At 42.6% G+C, this 18,657-nt stretch overlaps 1 protein-coding gene across 1 annotated transcript in view; it reads right to left on the bottom strand.

The window, feature by feature from the left end:
* The window catches only part of ARHGAP31 (Rho GTPase activating protein 31), a 105,933-nt gene that overhangs the window by 27,297 nt on the left and 59,979 nt on the right, over positions 1–18,657 (bottom strand). Inside the window, exons 3-6 of the mRNA XM_045185868.3 lie at positions 14,108–14,252; positions 3,687–3,769; positions 2,850–2,957; positions 1,821–1,963 (exon numbers count right to left, since the gene is read on the bottom strand). Of these exons, the coding sequence (XP_045041803.2) occupies positions 1,821–1,963; positions 2,850–2,957; positions 3,687–3,769; positions 14,108–14,252 (479 nt within the window). The remainder of the gene's footprint in view (positions 1–1,820; positions 1,964–2,849; positions 2,958–3,686; positions 3,770–14,107; positions 14,253–18,657) is intronic.

Genomic DNA, 18,657 nt, shown 5'->3' with positions numbered 1-18,657 from the left:
GCCACTGGGAGTTGAGAGAGTGGAGCTAGTGGCTAGTGGCTAGCGGGGCTGGGATGCTACTACTCTGGCCCATGGGGTAGAGGGGGCAGCTTCTCAGGCATTCTGATAATGTGTCACAGTTACTCTGGCCCACAGTGGGGGTGGGGTGCACGTACTCTGGTCCTCAGGGAGCAGGGCACTTCACATGCACTGGTGCTCTGGTGCACTGTGTGTGAGGGGGCAGGCCAACTCATCTCTGACCCAGGGCCACACAACTCTGATTTTTTCTGAGTTCACTCTCAGGCTCCCTTCAAGAAAGTCTCTACTACAGGCTGCTCAAGCAGCAGATTCCTGAAGTTCATGAGCTTGGCTGTAGTGACAGGGGGATGGGAGGGTGGGGCTTGTGCAGTCCCCGCATGCCAGGGCAGTTTGGAGGGGAGTGCTCAACTCAGGAAAGATGGTGTCTGTGGGCAGAATGGGAGAGGGGTTCAGCACAGGGACGCTGGTGGCTGTCCCTTCAGCTCTCTACCCAGAACCATACAACTCAGTCTGTCCTCATAAGGCTATAGTCTGCTCTGAGCTGCTCTTCCTCTGCTAGTGCCTGGGGTGAGTGGCAGTGAACAAGATTGCATGAGCTGGCCCTTTAAGAGGGCACCTAGGACTCTAGCAGATGCCTGTGTTTCCCTAGTGACCAAATCCCTAGATTTTTATAGCCAGGCCTTATGTGGGCTCCTGTTCCAGGCTCTGGTGCTCTAGGCTGGGGAGCCTGGCATGAGGTTGAGACCTACGTTCCTCATGGGGAACCTTTGTAGCTAAGGTATTCCTCTAGATTTTCAGCTGCTGCACATGGGTTCAGGGTCAGCCCTTTTCATGTCTCCACCCTTCTTACCAGCCTAGATGTGGCTTCTTCTATAAGTCCTTTGTTATAAGACTTCTGTTCTCCTAGTCTCCAGTTGGTTGTCTAGGTTGATGGTTCTATACCTTGTTGTAATTCCAGTTCAGGCCTGGGAGGAGGTGAGTGTAGCTTCCACCTGTTCTACAACCACCTTCTCCCAGGCTTCTTGCTCAACTGGATTTCTGGTTTTTACAAATTGGATTTACATGAGTTCAAGCAACATTACCCAATGCCTTCCTAGGGTTCACTGTATTATAAGAGCTATAGGACTAAAATATAATATTTTGCATCCCATAGTGCTCAGCCTGATATAGCTATATCTTTCTCACCAATATGGCTACAGTGTACGCTAACTAGTCTCTACAAACTCACTCATGCCTACAAACAATCTCATTTTTCTACGGGTGGTGCCTGGTTTAGGAAAGAACAAAGTAAGCACTCAAGAAAGACTCGGGAAGAAAATGCATTCTGAATATACATGTGAGTATGAACATGATGCCTCTTAACTCATTCACTTAAGACTTCAAGATGAAAGTATAAAGGTATTTGGAAATATATCATACTGAAAGTAAAGATGAAATCTAATAGTTAAAGGGAGGAGTGTTGCCAGTGCTTCTAGATAATAACTCAAAGACTTTAAGAGCTTACTAAAACCAATAGAACATTATTACAGTTTACCATGCCATGTTCACAGGGTAGTCCAAGTATGCAATTGATCAAAAACATGCTACAGCCACCTGCAAACATACCACATTTTTGTTGCACACACACACACATATGCATAATCCCCAGACACTGGCACACACACAGTAATTAGCATATACACAGTGCCAACACTTAGAGTTAGAACTTATAGGTTAGGGTGTCCCTGGTTCTAACTCTGGGGCCCCATGACTATGGCAAGAAAGGATGGGCTGGTGGGGAGTATGCCAAGAGGAACCATTACCATCATTCTCCAGAGACCCGGGTGCGCCATTGTTAAAGATTTGATCCACATGATTCAATATGAACTCAATCACCACCTGCTGGACCCGCACGGCAAGGAAGGCTGCATCTCCATTGCAGCCGGAAGCTTCAATTTCTTTGGACCTAAATTGTGAAAGAAACACATTCAGGTCAGTGAGTCAACCCTAGAGCAGTAAGGGGGAGCCAGTGGGCCTTTTGTACAAGCCCCATCTCTTCAATGCATATGGTTTATTAATCTGTAGAATATACACATTCTTAAGTCTCACCTGAGTATATGTTTATTGATTTTAGAGAGAGAGAAAGAGAAATATTGATGTGAGAGAGAAACATTGATCAGCTGCCTCTCATATGTGCTCCAACCAGGTATTGAACCTGCAACCTTTTTGGTGTACAGGACGATGCTCCAAAGAACTGAGCCACCCAGCCAGGGTGAATATTTTAACTACTAAAACCTACTAAAGGGACTCTCCAAATGCTGTGAAGCCCCACACACTGAACGAGTTTAAAACAATTACCAGGAATTATACATTGCAAGACTATAACACTATTATTAGTGCATATACAGGAATTGATTTCTTTCCATAGGATCTGCCCCACCTGACTGTTCTGTGGGGCAGCTCATCATTTATAAAGTCATATGAAGCAATTGACTCAGGTTACAGCCGGCAGTGACCCCACCAAAACCAACAAAAGCCAATGAGCCACATAGACAAGAAAGGCCTTTTCAAGAAATTATAACATACAGACCTATAACTTTAGTCACCACCCAGAAAGAAAATGCACTTTCTAAAGAAAATGCCTTTAGAACCCAGAGTTTCCAGGTTAGCAGGCAAAGGACTTAGGCTATTAAAAGCACTTTTAATCTCTATGTGTTACAAAAGACAATTTAGCTACAGGTTTGTCTTCAAGGGCCTTCAATTTTGAAGAATCCAATCTTAATTTTAATCAGTGGGTTGTCTGGAGCCCACTGTGGGGATGGTGGGGGGAGAGGTGAGGGTGCGGCGATTACCTGAGGAGGTTTGGTGCCCACACGAGGGCCAAGTTCCTGGCATGCATGTTGGTCTTGCTGCTGAAGGAGGCGATGTGGGCCAGGTGTCGAATCAGGTATTCCAAGGTCCTGTAATGGTTCATTTTTTTTTTTTTTTTACAAAGTAAAAAACTTTAGGGCCTGTGTGAAGCGTGGAGATAATTTCTAAGTTTGGATTTGAGAGACTAAATAAATATTTCTATCTTGTGAGTTTTAGAGGAATATCAGGAAGATACCAAGACTGATGGAAGTAATTTTCTAATTTTCTTGTCCCTCAGCACGTTGGCCCAGGGTGGGGAAGGGGGACATTCTTGGATGAATAACATCTATTATTGCTAGGAAGTTCTATCTTACACCACATCAAAATCTGCCCTCCTGTAACAGATGGGCAAGCTTAGGGAACACTGGGAAAGGTGGTAAGATTAGGGGCTAAAGTGGGAGAATGAAATAAAGGATGGGATGATGCTCAACACTCAAGAGCTACAGTCAAACTGTTTTAAAACCATCTTGGTTTTCACAGATTTGGTTACTCTATGAATCTGGGTAAGAATCTAGGATATCACTGTGAGAATATCCTTGTGTGATCAGAATTAGGGTGAGACTCCTGAGAGTAACTGGGACATGGGCTGCCCCTTCCCATCAACGTCCCTAGTCAGATATCAATTCATTCTGATAAAAGTGAGCTGTTCACTCACCTCCAAATGCCCCAGGAAAGCCACTGTCTGCTAAATTTGTTCCCTTTTATGATGCCAGCCTGCACCTGTGGTGGTATTACACCCCCTTGAGAGGCTGAGACTTTCGTTCACCAAGGATGCTTACCTATAATGGGATGGGGGAAGCTCCTGGATAACATTTTGGATTCGGGCCAACTGGCCTTCTTCTGGGCAACGCGACACTGCCTCCTGCAAAGAACACGAACAACCCAGTAAGTGCCTGAGAGGGTGGACACACACCTGCATCAGCTGGTTTTATTTAGGCTTCTGGTACTGCAGCCTTCCAACCAGGCCTAGAGATCATCCTTCCAAGAGGCATGCTTTTCTAGTAAAAACAAACAACCGAAATCTGAGGGTTCACAATGTGAAGCCTCTAGCATTGCACACACACAGAGGCCTGTGGATTGTTCGGGTCTCTCTGCCTTCTCAGATGGGTGTTAGGTATCCGGTAAGGAAGGTGTAGAATCTTGCGTGTGTCTCGGGTGGCAGAAAGAGTCACAGAAACTCTGGGAGAGATAAAGAGACAGAGACAGAGGGAGACAGGGGAGGCGAAGATGACAGGGTGGCTCCGTGTTTACTCAGCCAGTCTTCTTGGGTGCAAAGAGCCACTTCCCACCCAGCTTCAGACTATTCCATGACCTTGCTACTGCTCAGCAGCTGCATGTGGTAGATGCTGGGAATCAGGGAAGATGAGCCTTCTCAGGCAGATAAGAACTTTTTCCCTGAGACCCAGTGGCTTTGCCCAGTCTTGCTCTCTGTTGTTTCCTGTGTGGGTATGCTGTCTTCTCCCTCCAGCCCAAGGCCCTTATGGGAAGGGTTTCAGTAAAGGCAATGTGGTCACAGGCTTGTCCAGGGCTTCTGTACAATGCATGTGTCCCTGGGCAGATTCCCCCACATCCCTGTCCTGAGAACCTATCCTGCCTATGCCCAGGCTCAAGAGTCCTTCCCAGTGCATGGCTGAGTGCTCCAGAACTGCCATCATCAGAGCAGTACCTAAATTCAAGGTCAACAGCAGTCACACCTTTCTCTTTTGGTCTGAGATATAATTTATATATATTAAAAATGTACAAGTCTTAAACTATAGCTCCATGGGTTCTTTATTTATATATATACATATATATATTTATATATATATTTATATATTTATATATATATAATTGATTATGCTATTATAGTTGTCCCATTTACCCCTTTTATTCCCCTCTGCCCTCCATATCCCCTCCCACCCACATTCCCCCCCTTTAGTTCATGTCAGTGGGTTGTATGTGTAAGTTCTATGACTTCTACATTTCCTATACTATATTTAACCTCCCCCTATCTATTTTCTACCTACCATTTATGCTACTTATTCTCTGTACCTTTTCCCCCCTCCCCCTCCCACTCCCCTGTTGTTAACCCTCCAAGTGATCTCCATTTCTGTGGTTCTGTTCCTGTTCTAGTTGGTTGCTTAGTTTGTTTTTGTTTTTTTTTAGGTTCAGTTGTTAATACCTGTAAGTTTGTTGTCATTTTAGTGTTCATAATTTTGATCTTTTTCTTAGATAAGTACCTTTAACATTTCATATAATAAGGGCTTGGTGATGATGAACTCCTTTAACTTGACCTTATCTAGGAGCACTTAATCTGCCCTTCCATTCTAAATGATAGCTTTGCCAGATAGAGTAATCTTGGATGTAGGTCCTTGCCTTTCATGACTTGGAATACTGCTTTCCAGCCCCTTCTTGCCTGTAAGGTCTCTTTTGAGAAATCAGCTGACAGTCTTATGGGCACTCCTTTGTAGGTAACTGTGTCCTTTTCTCCTGCTGCTTCTAAGATTCTCTCCTTCTGTTTCATCTTGGGGAATGTAATGATGATGTGCCTTGGTGTGTTCCTCCTTGGGTCCAACTTCTTTGGGACTGTCTGAGCTTCTTGGACTTCTGGAAGTTTATTTCCTTTGCCAGATTGGGAAAGTTTTCCTTCATTATTTGTTCAAATACGTTTTCAATTTCTTGGTATTCCTCTTCTCCTTTTGGCACCCCTATGATTCAGATGTTGCAACGTTTAAAGATGTCCTGGAGGTTCCTAAGCCTCTCCTCATTTTTAAAAATTTTTGTTTCTTCATTGTGTTCTGGTTGAATGTTTCTTTCTTCCTTCTGCTCCAAACTGTTGATTACAGCCCTGGTTTCCTTCCCGTCACTGTTGGTTCCCTGTCGATTTTTCTTTATTTCACATAATGTGACCTTCATTGCTGCCTGGGTCTTTTTTATGCTGTTGAAGTACCCAGTGAGTTCCTGGAGCATCCTGATAACCAGTGTTTTGAACTGTGCATCTGATAGGTTGCCTATCCCTTCATCACTTAGTTGTATTTTCTCTGGAGCTTTGAATTGTTCTTTCATTTGGGCCTTTTTTTTTTTGTCTTGGCACGCCTGTTATGTAGTAAGGAGCAGAGCCTTAAGTGTTCACCAGGGCGGGGCAACCCATGTTGCTGTGTTGTGACGCTGTGTGTGGGGGAGGGTTCCAAGAGGGAACAGTGCTGCTTGCTCTGCTCTCTGCCGGCTTTCAGTCACTTCCCCTGATACCCATAAGCAAAGTGGGCCCTTCTGGTGCTGATTCCCGGGTGGGTGGGTTTGTGTACATTCTAGGCCCCTGTGGGTCTCTCCAACGAACTCTCCTGTGAGGATGGGGTTTGTCCCACTGCCGCCTCAATCCCCACAGGTGTTTTCAGTCAGAGGTTTGAGGCTTTATTTCCCCCCGCACTCCAACCCTGGGTTGTTTGGTCTGTCTCGCTCCCCAGCTGTTCCTCCTGGTTTATCTGCAAGCAAATGTGGGACCACCCGGTCTGCAAGCTACCGCCTCGCCCAGTCCTCCGGCTGCCACCTTGCCACGAGTCCTCTCTGCCCGACTGCCCATCTCCGCCCCTCCTACCAGTCTGGATGAATGTTTCTTCTTTAACTCCTTGGTTGTTGGACTTCCATACAGTTCAATTTTCTGTCAGTTGTGGCTGTTTTTTGTTTTTAAATGTGTTGTTGTCCCTCTTTTGGTTGTGTGAGGAGGGGTAGTGTGTCTACCTACGCCTCCATCTTGGCCGGAAGTCAGATAATTCCATGAGTTCTTTCAGATACATATACCCATATTACCCAACCAAGACCAGGGTACACTTCAAAAGGAGCTCCTGATCTCACTTCAGTCCTATGACATGGAATCCATAGGCACATACAACTCACACTGTCTTGTATTTCCTCCCCATGCTGGAAACTTGCTTTACATTTATGCACAGGGTGGGCAAAAGTAGGCTTACAGTTGTTTATATGAAAAAATGTATAATATAAGAATAAATAATTATACAAGAATAAACTCTTTGTTTCATGTACTCACAACTGTAAACCTACTTTTGCCCACCCCATATACAGGGTCTGTCCAGAAGGTATCCAGCCATGTAATATGAAAAATAGAGACATTTATTGAAGAAGATAAAAGATATAAGAAACACTGTACATGGGACAATGGTGTCTCAGTCCCCTTCAAAGTAGGCACCTTGGGACCTCACACAGTTCTCCTAGTCGCCATCAGCTGCCCCATCATATTTTCCTGAATCTCACTGATGGTCAGAAATCTCTTCCCTTTCAAAGGTGATTTTAGTTTTGGGAAAAGCAATTAGTCACATGGCACCAAGTCTAGGATGTAGTGAATCAGCTGGGTGGTTTGATGTTTTGTCAAAAAACTGCATGAGACGTGATGCATGAGCAGGTGCGTTATCGTGATGAATCTGCCAATCACCAGTTGCCCATAGCTGCAATTGAATCACACAAATTGTTTCTGCAGAGGAATGTTTAAGCTTAATGCAAAATTTGTTGCAGATTTGTTGCTCTACTCAGTCATTTTGAATGTGACGGCCACACAGTACACATGCTCACTCAACAGCGTCTACCGCCCCCACTGACTAGGACAGTGGAGTCGTCATTGTCCACATGTGTGTGTTTCAGTCCACTCTCCTTGGCTGCCAAGTTACATCGATGTTGTGCAAACCATTCTCATTATATTAACAATGGCTGGAATTTTTCTGGACAGATCTCATATATTGTAAAATATAGTCTTTAATTTGACAAGTACTGCCCCTGCAATACCACTAAAATAAGATCTTAACTATGGTGTGGTTTTCTTATTTTGTTCACCTCTGCTCAGCATTTAGTTGTCATCTGCTTGCTGTGCATAAGGAGTGAAGTTCAAACTCGCAGTTATGAGAATTTTTATGCACAGAAAAGTAGAAGGAAGTCAACTTCACGGGGCACCTCCTGTTCGTCAGCCCTGGCGAGGCTACTCTTGCTGGGTCAGTTGTGTTCTAACCAGAGTCCAAGGCGCTGCCCCAGCCAGCCTTCCCAACCCCCTCACCTGACTCCATTTTTTCCACAGCACTCACCGCCTTCACCTAGACTAAATAATGTGCTTATTTATCAGGTTTACTGTTTTGTCTATCTCCCTTGCTAGATGCAAGCTCTGTAAGTGTCAGGATGTGATGAGTCCCAGTGCCTGGCACACATGCATTCTCTCCAGACTTGTTGAATGACTGACTACACTCCATTTCCCTCCATGCCAGGGCTTTATCTATTAAGGGTTTTGTTGGGCGGGGGGTTGCCTTTCTATTTAATTAAAGTAAAATATATATACAGAAGCTTACCATTTTTAAAGGCAAGGAAAATTCTCTACATGGAAAACTTGATATTTTGTTTCCTAAGCAGAAGTGAGGAGAAATTTGAGTGTAGGAGGGGCACAGTCACAGATGCCCCGACCTGCTGGTGGGTTTACAAGCCTGAGAACAGAGCTGGCATCTGTCTGCGCAGCCTCTGACTCCGTCCTCACTTTTTGAGAGAAGTAGGATGAAGGGGGCGAGGACAGGAAAGGGGGCTGGAGTAAGCACCCTGACACCTCTGCTCTCTTCCCGGGAGTGGTCACTTAGAAAACATTTGTGGGGAGGACCCTGGCTGCCAAGGGAGGGCGTCATCAAGGGAGTAAAGGGAGAGAAACTCCAGGGGAGGGAGGGGCATGGAATGCAGAGTGGCGCCTCCCGTAGTCTATCCTGCAAAGGGGGAGGGGAGGGAGGACTCTCTTCCTCTCCCTGCAAAGCTAGGATGAGCTTGGCTAAAAATGTAACTGGGGAATAAAGGTGTAGATGAATTTAACAGACCACATGGAAAGTTCCTTTAACATTTTAGGAAGCTGTTAGTCATCTTTGTTCTCTGAGAGGCAGGGTGGGCTCATCCCCTGATGCCTGCAGCTCCCATTTGGGATTGGCGTTTATTTTATTATTCATAGCCTCTCCCCATCACACCCCAATCCTATTCAGAGGCTCTCTAGATCTTTGTTTCTCTCCTGGAACAGCCCGGTCACTGCACTTATTTTTAGCCCTTGCAGCCCTGTCAGCAGTGTGGACAAACAACCTGGGGCTCCTCCTCCCAACTACACCCCCGCTGCAACTCAGCCTTTGCCTTTTATTTTGGATTACTTATTTAAAGGTTATAATTTTTATTTTAAGTTATTTACTCAGTTAGGTTAAAAGAAAGTAACTCATACACATAATTTTGAAAATGCAAAGCAACCAAAGGAATACACAGAAGAGTTAGTGTTCTTTCAACAGCATACCTCATTCTCCAAAGGCAACCACTGTGTGTCCTTCCCGACAGTCTCTTTGCCTATCTGTCTTTGTCACACCATGGAAGCAAGCGTGACTATAGGATCTGCCCCATCTGCAAAGTCCCTGTCTCCCATCACTTCCCCTTGCTTGCTCCACAACAGCCATGGTGGCCTCCACATACTCTCTCAAGCAAGCTCAGGTAAGTCCTTCACAGGGCCTTTGCACTCGCTGGTCCTTCATGGCTTCCTCTTCCCTGAGACAGTTGCCTAATTTGGTCCCTCACTTCATCCATGTCTCTGTTCACATATCACCTTACAGAGAGAGGTTTGATTTATCCTGACAAAAATATCAGTCCCCATCATTCTCTCCCCTGTACTCGCATAAATTCTCCTCATAATACTTATCAACAATTCTCCCTGTGTAACAGTGAAATGCTTACTCTCTTGGACTCTCTTCTAATTCTAGTCTGCATTTCTCCCCTGGCCTCAGGGAATAGCTCTTGCTATAGATATGCTAATATTAGAGGATTTCTGCTTGAGGCTTGAGTTTTTGGCCAAGATTTGCAGGAGCCTCAAGACTGGATGCAAAGGAAGGGTGGGGGGACACGAAGAGATTTAGATTTTTCCCTCCACTTCTGTTGGTGCCTAGATGCCTGTGGTCAGTCATCACACACACCTCTTGCCCAGCCTATTCTCCCTTTCCTGGACATGAAAGAAACCTGAATTCCTGGCTCTCTTAAGATGGATTTAAGGAAGATCTAAGCCTGCTCGCCACCCCCACCCCCCAGTCTTCAATCGTCTCCAGTTTGACACGTTCTCAATCAATAAATCTTTTCTTATTCCAAAATGTTTTCCCCGATGTTTTGAATATTGGCCTTTTGAAGCACTGGGCACATGGACCTTGAACTGGTAACATTTACAGAACTACACTTTAAATTTATCACCCGTCTCTTTCATTAAAATTAAGTTGCACAAGAGCAAGGATTTTATAGGTCTTGCTCACTATGAAATCCCAGTACCTGCTATATATAGTGTACGTAGTAGATACCCAACAAATGTTTGATGAATAAAATGAGTAAGTGAATGAGTCCACAATTTGCTTTTTATTCAAAAATGTCAAACAGACACATTCGTGCCACACTTCCAGGACAGTACTATCTGAGGACCATACCTCCATCGCAGGGAACACTAGCATTGCTGACGTTAACTTTACGTGGTCACAGGTATATTTAATAGAGGAAGGAAGAGGAAGATTTGACACAGAGCGGAAGAGGCAATGTGATCACACAGGCAGAGATAGGAGTGATGTGGCCACAAGCCAGAGAATGCCAGCGGCCACCAGAACTGGAAGAGGCGAGAAATGGGTTTTCCCCAAGAGCCTTTGGAACAGCTCTGCTGACACCTTAATTTCAGCCCAGGGAAACTGATTTCAGACTTTTGGACTCTCGAAATGTGACAGACTCAATTTCTCTTATTTAAGCCACCAAGTTTGTGGTAATCTGTTACAAGAGCCACATGAAATGAATACATGTGCTCAAAATTAATATGAAATATGAAGGGCAAAAACTCACCTCCTATCCCACTCCCCAGACATGACCACTACTAACTTCCTCACATGTAGAGCATAAAAGAAGCAATCTTCCCAGGCTTTCCAGTACCAAATAGGAACACTGGTACCATTTCCCATTTAGTTACAAATACTGCTTTATTCTATTTTATTTTGTATTGTGGCCATTAAATACACTTCAGAAATGTGACTTTTCACAGATACGCAGGATTGAAAACAATAGATTTATTATCATTTATTTAACCTATCTCTTACTGATAGACACATAGATACTCCCAACATTTTGATACTATAAATATTGCAATAAAATACTCATAAATCAATTATTTTTGCATATCTGATTATTATCTTAGAATGGAAGCCTAGAAATAAAGTTATTGTATAAAAATATGAGCTTTTTAGGACTTTCTGACAGTGATTTCAAACCAGTTTCTGGGTGTCGCGACAACTTACACCGCCAACAGAAAACTGTGAGAGTCAGTCTCACCACAACTGTCCAATTTATCTCACGTTATTTGAATTGTTCCTTCATTAGTTTAGGATCCTTTCTTTACCTTATATTAAGTTATTTAATACCTGAGCATATTTAAGAGCTGTTAACTGCATTTTAAAATAATGTGGGAGTTCTGAAACAAAATGTAAAATCTTTACTTCCATTTAACAGCTGTATCCTCGCACAACCCCAGGCAAGAGCCTCTCTGAGCCTCAATTTACTCATCATAAAAGAGACAAAATAAAAACTAACACAATAATATTTGTAACAATAAATAGCAGCTATTAATCATTATTATTTTTCCAGTAATTTTTTCTGATTCTGTTATTCCATTGAGATATTATCCCAGTTTAACTGTGCAAGTTGAGATTAAATAAATCATTATAAGAATGTGAGACAATGTAATGGAGCTATTTCCATGTCCCTGAAAAGGTTTGCTTTTAGTATAATTTGTTACTATTAAATTTTAAATTCTTCAACGTAATTAACCTCACTAGGTTCTAACTATGCAGAAGTCAGTTGTTACAACAAAACATTCGTATTTTATTTCTTAGTGAAAATAAACTGTTTAAACATAATGTTAGATTTCCTTTAAGTTTGATGACAGGTTGACAATATTGCTTTGTCATTTTTCTGTTGCTGTGAGAGAACAGAATGATTAGCAATGTTAGGGAACAGAAGCAGGGAGAGATAGGAAGACTTTTGTTTCTGAAGTTTCTAGACAAGACTTCTTATCTATGCCGACTGTCACAGAATGAAATTTAGTTAAAATAAGTTAGATTCATTCAGTTCTTTAACATGATGACATTCTATCATAGTCAAGGGTGATACTATGGCACTGATAAGGGGATTAAAACAATGTAGAAAGCAAACAATAAAGTCTTATGTACTAATTAAAACAACAGATATATTTTGACTCAAAATAGCAAATAATTTAGCAAACTGAAAATATCCAGTGTTGAGAGAGAGTTTGAGTGTGTGAGAGAGAAATGGAGAGAGATCTGTAAGGGTGTCTCCTAAAATGTTAATAGCAGATATGCCTGGGATTTCAGGTGATTATACTCTCTCCCTTATATTTTCCTGCATTGCTTTAATTTTTGAAATACAATTTTATTTTAATTTGGAAAAACAAAAACACCATGCCAACAGTAAATTTTAAAAAATGAAAGAACTATCCAGATATTAATTGTAGTTGTCTTTAGTCTTTAAGAGGAGAGACCAAAGGTGTGTCTTCCTACTTTCCTCCATTTTCCAAATTGTCTTTTATTGAGTATGACTGCTTTTAAAATGAGGAAATGCTCATATATGGTGATGGTGGTGATGGTCTGGCAGACTCACATGAGGCCCACACACAACCTTTCCTCCTGGTTCCCGGGAAAGACTCCTCTGTGGTCTGATGGACAGAATATGCCATTATTTATGACCTAGCCACTCAGAGTGGAGGTTCATTTGCCTTTGTCTTAGATCTCAAGGTCCCCTTGGATTTCTTAGGGTCCTCTAACCACTGCTACTTCCACATCAGTTGGTATATATTTTTTTGAGGGTTTGGCCCAATTTTTTCATTAAAAATATAATTTATTTTTAATGGATACAATTTTGAAAGAAGCAAGGAAAACTATAATCCATCATTGAAATAAATGGTTATTAATCTTTTGAACATCTTTCTTTTTAATCATGTCTTAATATACAATTGTATATCTATTTTTTCCATTATCATTATGTTTTCCTCTATCATTAAAAACTTGTAAATATATTTTAATTGCCCAAGCCCGATTCTTAAAAAGCTTTTACTTACTCCATATCATTTCAAATTGAAGAATGTTTTATATGCTCCAAATAAGTTTATTACAGGAGCCATGAGAGAGATTCCTTCCTATGGTTAGAGTGTATATCTGTCCTTACCGATAATTGCAACTCTTCCATAATCTTAATTTCAAACATCCTCTCTGACCACCCCACTCTAGCAATCTATTGACCTCACTGGATGATGAATCTATCAATCTTCCTTTCACTGCTATACACCCGCTTTCTGCCCTCATTTCCTTTCTTATTCAGACAAAATTTCAGGGTCAATTATTTCACTCACTTCTTTGCACACACCCTCATCTTTCTCACTCCTCTTTTGCTGGCCAACACTCAACCTTAGTTAAACCCAACTCTCCTCCTCCACCCCTGCATCAAATGGTCAAGCCCTGTTTTTAATGCTGTCTTTATGGGCATCCTTCAAATATTTATTCTCTTTTCTACTTTCACTATGGGTGCCTTATTTGGTGACTCTACAGCTGCTCTTTAGGTGTCCTGCTCTTGCCCATCCACCCTCCCCCAAGCCAACTCCTCAGTCCATCCTGCACTCCTTCTGGGCTGCCTTTCCCAGATTCTTTTCGCTTCCCTGCTTTCTGAGCTCTCTCCTGACTTCTGTTTGTTCTCTCTTCCCGTCCTACTTGCCTATCTCTCTCCCCAACCCTCAGAAGGAATAACTTGATAAAAACAAAGTAGCAGTGGGTACAGCAATTAGTCTCAGGTTCCTGTCCTGCTGTGTGAGCGTGGGCCAGTCATTTCACTCCTCTAGTTCTTCGTTTCCTCCCTAAGCAATAAGATACACTTGGTTAAATAAACCTGGAGATAATTTAACCCAGCTCTTAGGATAAACAAACAAACATGATTCTGAAAATTTAATAAAAGAAAAATTAGACAAGTAGTCCCACTACCCTACTTTCTTCACTATACCATCCTACGTCCATCACCATGCTAAGGTAATATCATCCATCTTATGAGTATCATTATTATTACTTTCGTGCTGAAACTCTCCTTGGCTCATCCACGCATCCCACCCAGGAACCATAACGGAAATCCAAACACTTACTGTGAATTTCTCATAGAGCTCATAGGTCAGGAGGGGGTTGGGCAGTTCCCTAAAGTAGAGCTTGCAGAGTGAGCCCACACAGTGGATGTCCTGGAGGTACACTTCCCTTGTCAGATCTGGACATTGATCTGAGCCAAACTCTTGCCTGAAACAACACAGACAGAGACATAACAATCCCAGGAACCTGTGCTCCATGTCAGCAGCATAGAGGTAAAAAGACCCTAAACTGCTGATCTGAAAGTATATTGACCCTGATACAAAAAGACCTTCTATTTCAGGCACAAGGAAGCCATGGGAAAACGTCCATTTCAGGTCTGGATCTTCCCTGTGAAGCAGCTGTCATTAGAAAGACATGCCCATTTACAAATGGGCTTCTCATGGCACTGTGTTCACAGTCCCCATTATGAACAGCGGGGAAATATGAAATCAGTGTGTCAAAGAAAAGCCTGTAGAGATCTCAGTTTTTCCAAAATATGTTCTAATGAAATCCTATTTCTTGGAGGAGAAAACAAAGCCAGGATGAGTCAGACTGTTATCACTCATCTCCACATATTCATGCCAACAAACTTGTTTTATCTGGAGTCTCAAACCTAATCAATGATCTCTTTGATGCAGGATGGAACCTTCTAGGCTGCCTGGTAGTGACTCCCACAGGATAGAACTTATAAATCTCTTGTTAACCTATGGTGGGGTGTTTGGAAACATGGACAGATTCCAGGCCTCATTTCCAATGACAAACATTTCCTAACAAGGTTACACAAATACCCTGACTCAACTAATATATACTTCCAATTAAAAATCTGTTTGAAAAAAGACAAATTTAAGTTTTAACTCAGAAGAGAAGTTAGGCTTCATGAGAGTATTCACTTGGTCAACCAAGTAGTGACAAGGACAATGGGACTCCCGGAGCCAGCATTTCAAATCAGCTTGCCCATTCTCCTGTAGTTTGGTCCTGCCCTTTTAATAGGGGTAGGGAAACCCCTGATGCTGTCAGAACCCCCCCCCCCCGCCGCCAAATTGAGTGGGGCCTAGAAAAGAAAAACAATGGCCAAATAAATTCATAGCCATGTGTTTTTCTAAGAGGGCAGAACAAGAACAATTGAAAGCTTATTCATTTATTTAGCCAAAAGTTTCCCTTGTAAAGGTTAAGTTCAGTCCTTAATTAAAAAAAGAAAAAATGACCATCACCCAGGTGTCCTTCCATGATATCAACTACTGTGTAGTATATTTTAGAACTAAGAGTGAACTATTAAAAAGTATTTGCTATTGAAAGTCTAAAAAATGTCACACTAGTCAGTTAATGAACATATGTAAGCATATAGTTCTGTTAAAATCCATGGTTGCAATTAACTAGTTATTTTTTTATAGCCATCACTTCTCCAGGAATAAAAAGATTGTTTTTTTCACTTAGTACAATTTTATTACAATTGAGATTTGAAAAGGAGGGTCAGAAAACCAAATAGAAAAAAAAAAAGACAAAAAATGAATTATTTGCACAATCTCTTACCATATTTTGCTGTGTATAATGCATACTTTTTTGACCAAATTTTTGAGGGAAAAATGAGGATGTGGGTATATACATGGGCATAATGACTACATACCATGGGTATGATAACCCCGTGTGTAATGTGCACCAATTATGGGTGTGCATTACAGATGACAAATACGGTAAATTTTACATTCTTACTCTGTAACAAGAATGTTTTTATTATTTTAAAACTCTACATTTACAACTAAAAACATATAATAAATATATAAAAATAATATCAATAAAATGTTCTTTTTCATGTTAAAGTATATAACCTATTGTTTTAGTCACAAAACAGTATATATATTATATAGTGTCTATGCAATGTACATTATATATACATGGTGGTGCAAAAGTAGGTTTATAGTTGTGAGTACACACAGAATTTATTCTTGTATTATTATTTATTAATTATTGTATTATTTTCCATACAAACTGTAAACCTACTTTTGCCCCACCTTGTATACTGCATATATAGTATGTACATATGTAACAGGGTGCGGCCAAGGGGGGACCCCACATAGGGATTTATAATGGGGTCCAGAACTCAGGGTGTTCAGGAAATATTAGAAAATAATTTATATATGATGTCCTCACCTCCACCAGTCTGACCTGGGGGATGGGACACATGGAGCAGGGCCACTGAGAGCTGTTTTGTATAGCAACAGCTTTGCAGCTAACCTCTGGCATGGTATAACAGTTAACTGGTTTCACAGATATATTAAATAGCTGTGGTGCTTTGAGCCAGGGAGATGGGAGCGACTTCCACCCAGGATGTAACTGGGAAGCAACTTCCCCTGGTTACAGCACTGGCATGAGAGCTTGGAGATGATTGGCTCCACGCCATGGGGCCACACCTGCCCAGACTTACTATGGCAGCCCAGTAAAGCTGGGAGAATACAGGAATGCTGGCAGGTGTAACTGATTGTAGGAGGGGTCAGAAATGGGGCTGCAGAGGAAGACTGGCGCGGGGATTTAAACCCAGGCGCGGTAGCCACATTAGAGAGGACCACACGGCTTTGCAGAGGTTGGGACCATGCGGTTTGGGCGAGAGTTAGGACCACACAGCTTGCCACGTGGCTTAGGCAGCAGGAGAGACTTTGCCTGGAAGAAAAGGGGAGAAAGGACTCTTGCGGGTGGTCTATGAGAAGGTGCCACGTGGCTCTAGATTAACTGGAGATTGCGGCGGTGACACAGCAGATGGTGCCAGAACCGAGGAGCTGCCTGAACCACGGACTTCTACTTCTTTTCCTGAGATATAGTGCCCCAGACTGGGCAAAGGGGAGAAGGAAGGACTGTGTGCATTTGTGGGTATTCTAAAGAACATTAGTATTTTAATGAAGCCATTAAGTCATTACTCTAAGTCAGTATAACTTATCTCTGGCACTGAGAAATGTCTTTCCTTTGGCAGCAGGCAAAGCGAGCCTAGTAGGTGGGGGGGAACCCACAGAGAAAAAGGGGGGACCCTTTTGGTAATAGTATATTGTTCACCCTCCCCGGTCTGTTCTGTAACATATACTCCTTTTATTTTATAAGTAATACATATAAAATATATACACACATATCTGTAGGGTTTTTTTAATTCTCACCCAAGGACATTTTTCATTGCTTTTTTTTTTTTTTTTGAGAGAGAGAGAGAAAGAGAAAAGGAGAGAGGAAGGGAAAGACACAAAAACATCAATTCAAGAGAGGAGCATTGATTGGCTGCTTCCATCACGTGCCTGGACTGGTTATCAAACTTGCAATTTAGGTGTGTGCCCTGACCCGAAGTTGAACCCACAGCCTTTTGGTTATGGGATGACACTCCAACCAACTGAGCCATACCAGCCGGGGCACACATATCTGTGTTTTCTGTGGATTATTATACTGAAAATTCAATGTGATGGAAATTTCTTCCAATAAATTTGAGGATAAATTTTAGAATTGCTCAAGATAAGTTCATAGAGTTAAGAATCATTCATGGCTTCCGGCCAAGATGGAGGTGTAGGTAGACACACTGTGCCTCCTCACACAACCAAAAGAAGGACAACAACAATTTAAAAACAAAAAACAACCAGAACTGACAGAAAATCGAACTGTATGGAAGTCCAACAACCAAGGAGATAAAGAAGAAACATTCATCCAGACCGGTAGGAGGGGCGGAGATGGAAATCTGGGGTGGAGAGGACTCGCAGCAAGGCAGCAGCTGGCGGACACAGAGAGGTGGCGGAAGGTGGAGCAGGGCAGGCCAGGCTGCAGCTAGCAGACCCCACGGGGTGGTGGCTGACAGACCCTGCGGCCCCACATTGGCGCATAGATAAACCAGGAGGAACGGCGGGGGAGCAAGGCAGACCGTGCAACCCAGGGCTCCAGCCCGGGGAAATAAAACCTCAAGCCTCTGATTGAAAACACCCATGGGGGTTGAGGCAGCATCAGGAGAAACTCCCAGTCTCACAGGAGAGTTAGTTGGAGAGACACACAGGGGCCTAGAGCGTACACAAGCCCACCCAATCCGGAATCAGCACGAGAGGGGCCCAATTTGATTGGATGTAGTCACCTACATCCAAGAGTGACTGAAATCCATGACAGAGTGGAGCAGGGGCCATTGCTCCCTCTTGGCCCCACCCCCACATACAGCATCACAGTGCAGCCACCAGCATTAACCCAACCCTGTGAACACCTAAGGCTCCGCCTCTTTATATAACAGGCATGCCAAGACAAAAAAAATGGCCCAAATGAAAGAACAGATCAAAGCTCCAGAAAAAATACAACTAAGCAATGAAGAGATAGCCAACCTATCAGATGCACAGTTCAAAACACTGGTAATCAGGAAGCTCACAGAATTAGTTGAATATGGTCCCAAATTAGAGGGAAAAATGAAGGCTATGCTAAGAGAAACAAAGGAAAATGTACAGGGAACCAATAGTGATGGGAAGGAAACTGGGACTCAAATCAACGCTGTGGACCAGAAGGAAGAAAGAAACATCCAACCAGAAAAGAATGAAGAAACAAGAATTCAAAAAAATGAGGAGAGGCTTAGGAA

This window comes from Desmodus rotundus, chromosome 2, assembly GCF_022682495.2.
Source record: "Desmodus rotundus isolate HL8 chromosome 2, HLdesRot8A.1, whole genome shotgun sequence".
Taxonomy (NCBI): Eukaryota; Metazoa; Chordata; class Mammalia; order Chiroptera; family Phyllostomidae; genus Desmodus; species Desmodus rotundus.
Note: the sequence above shows the minus strand (reverse complement) of the source record. Positions and strands in the feature narration are given on the sequence as shown.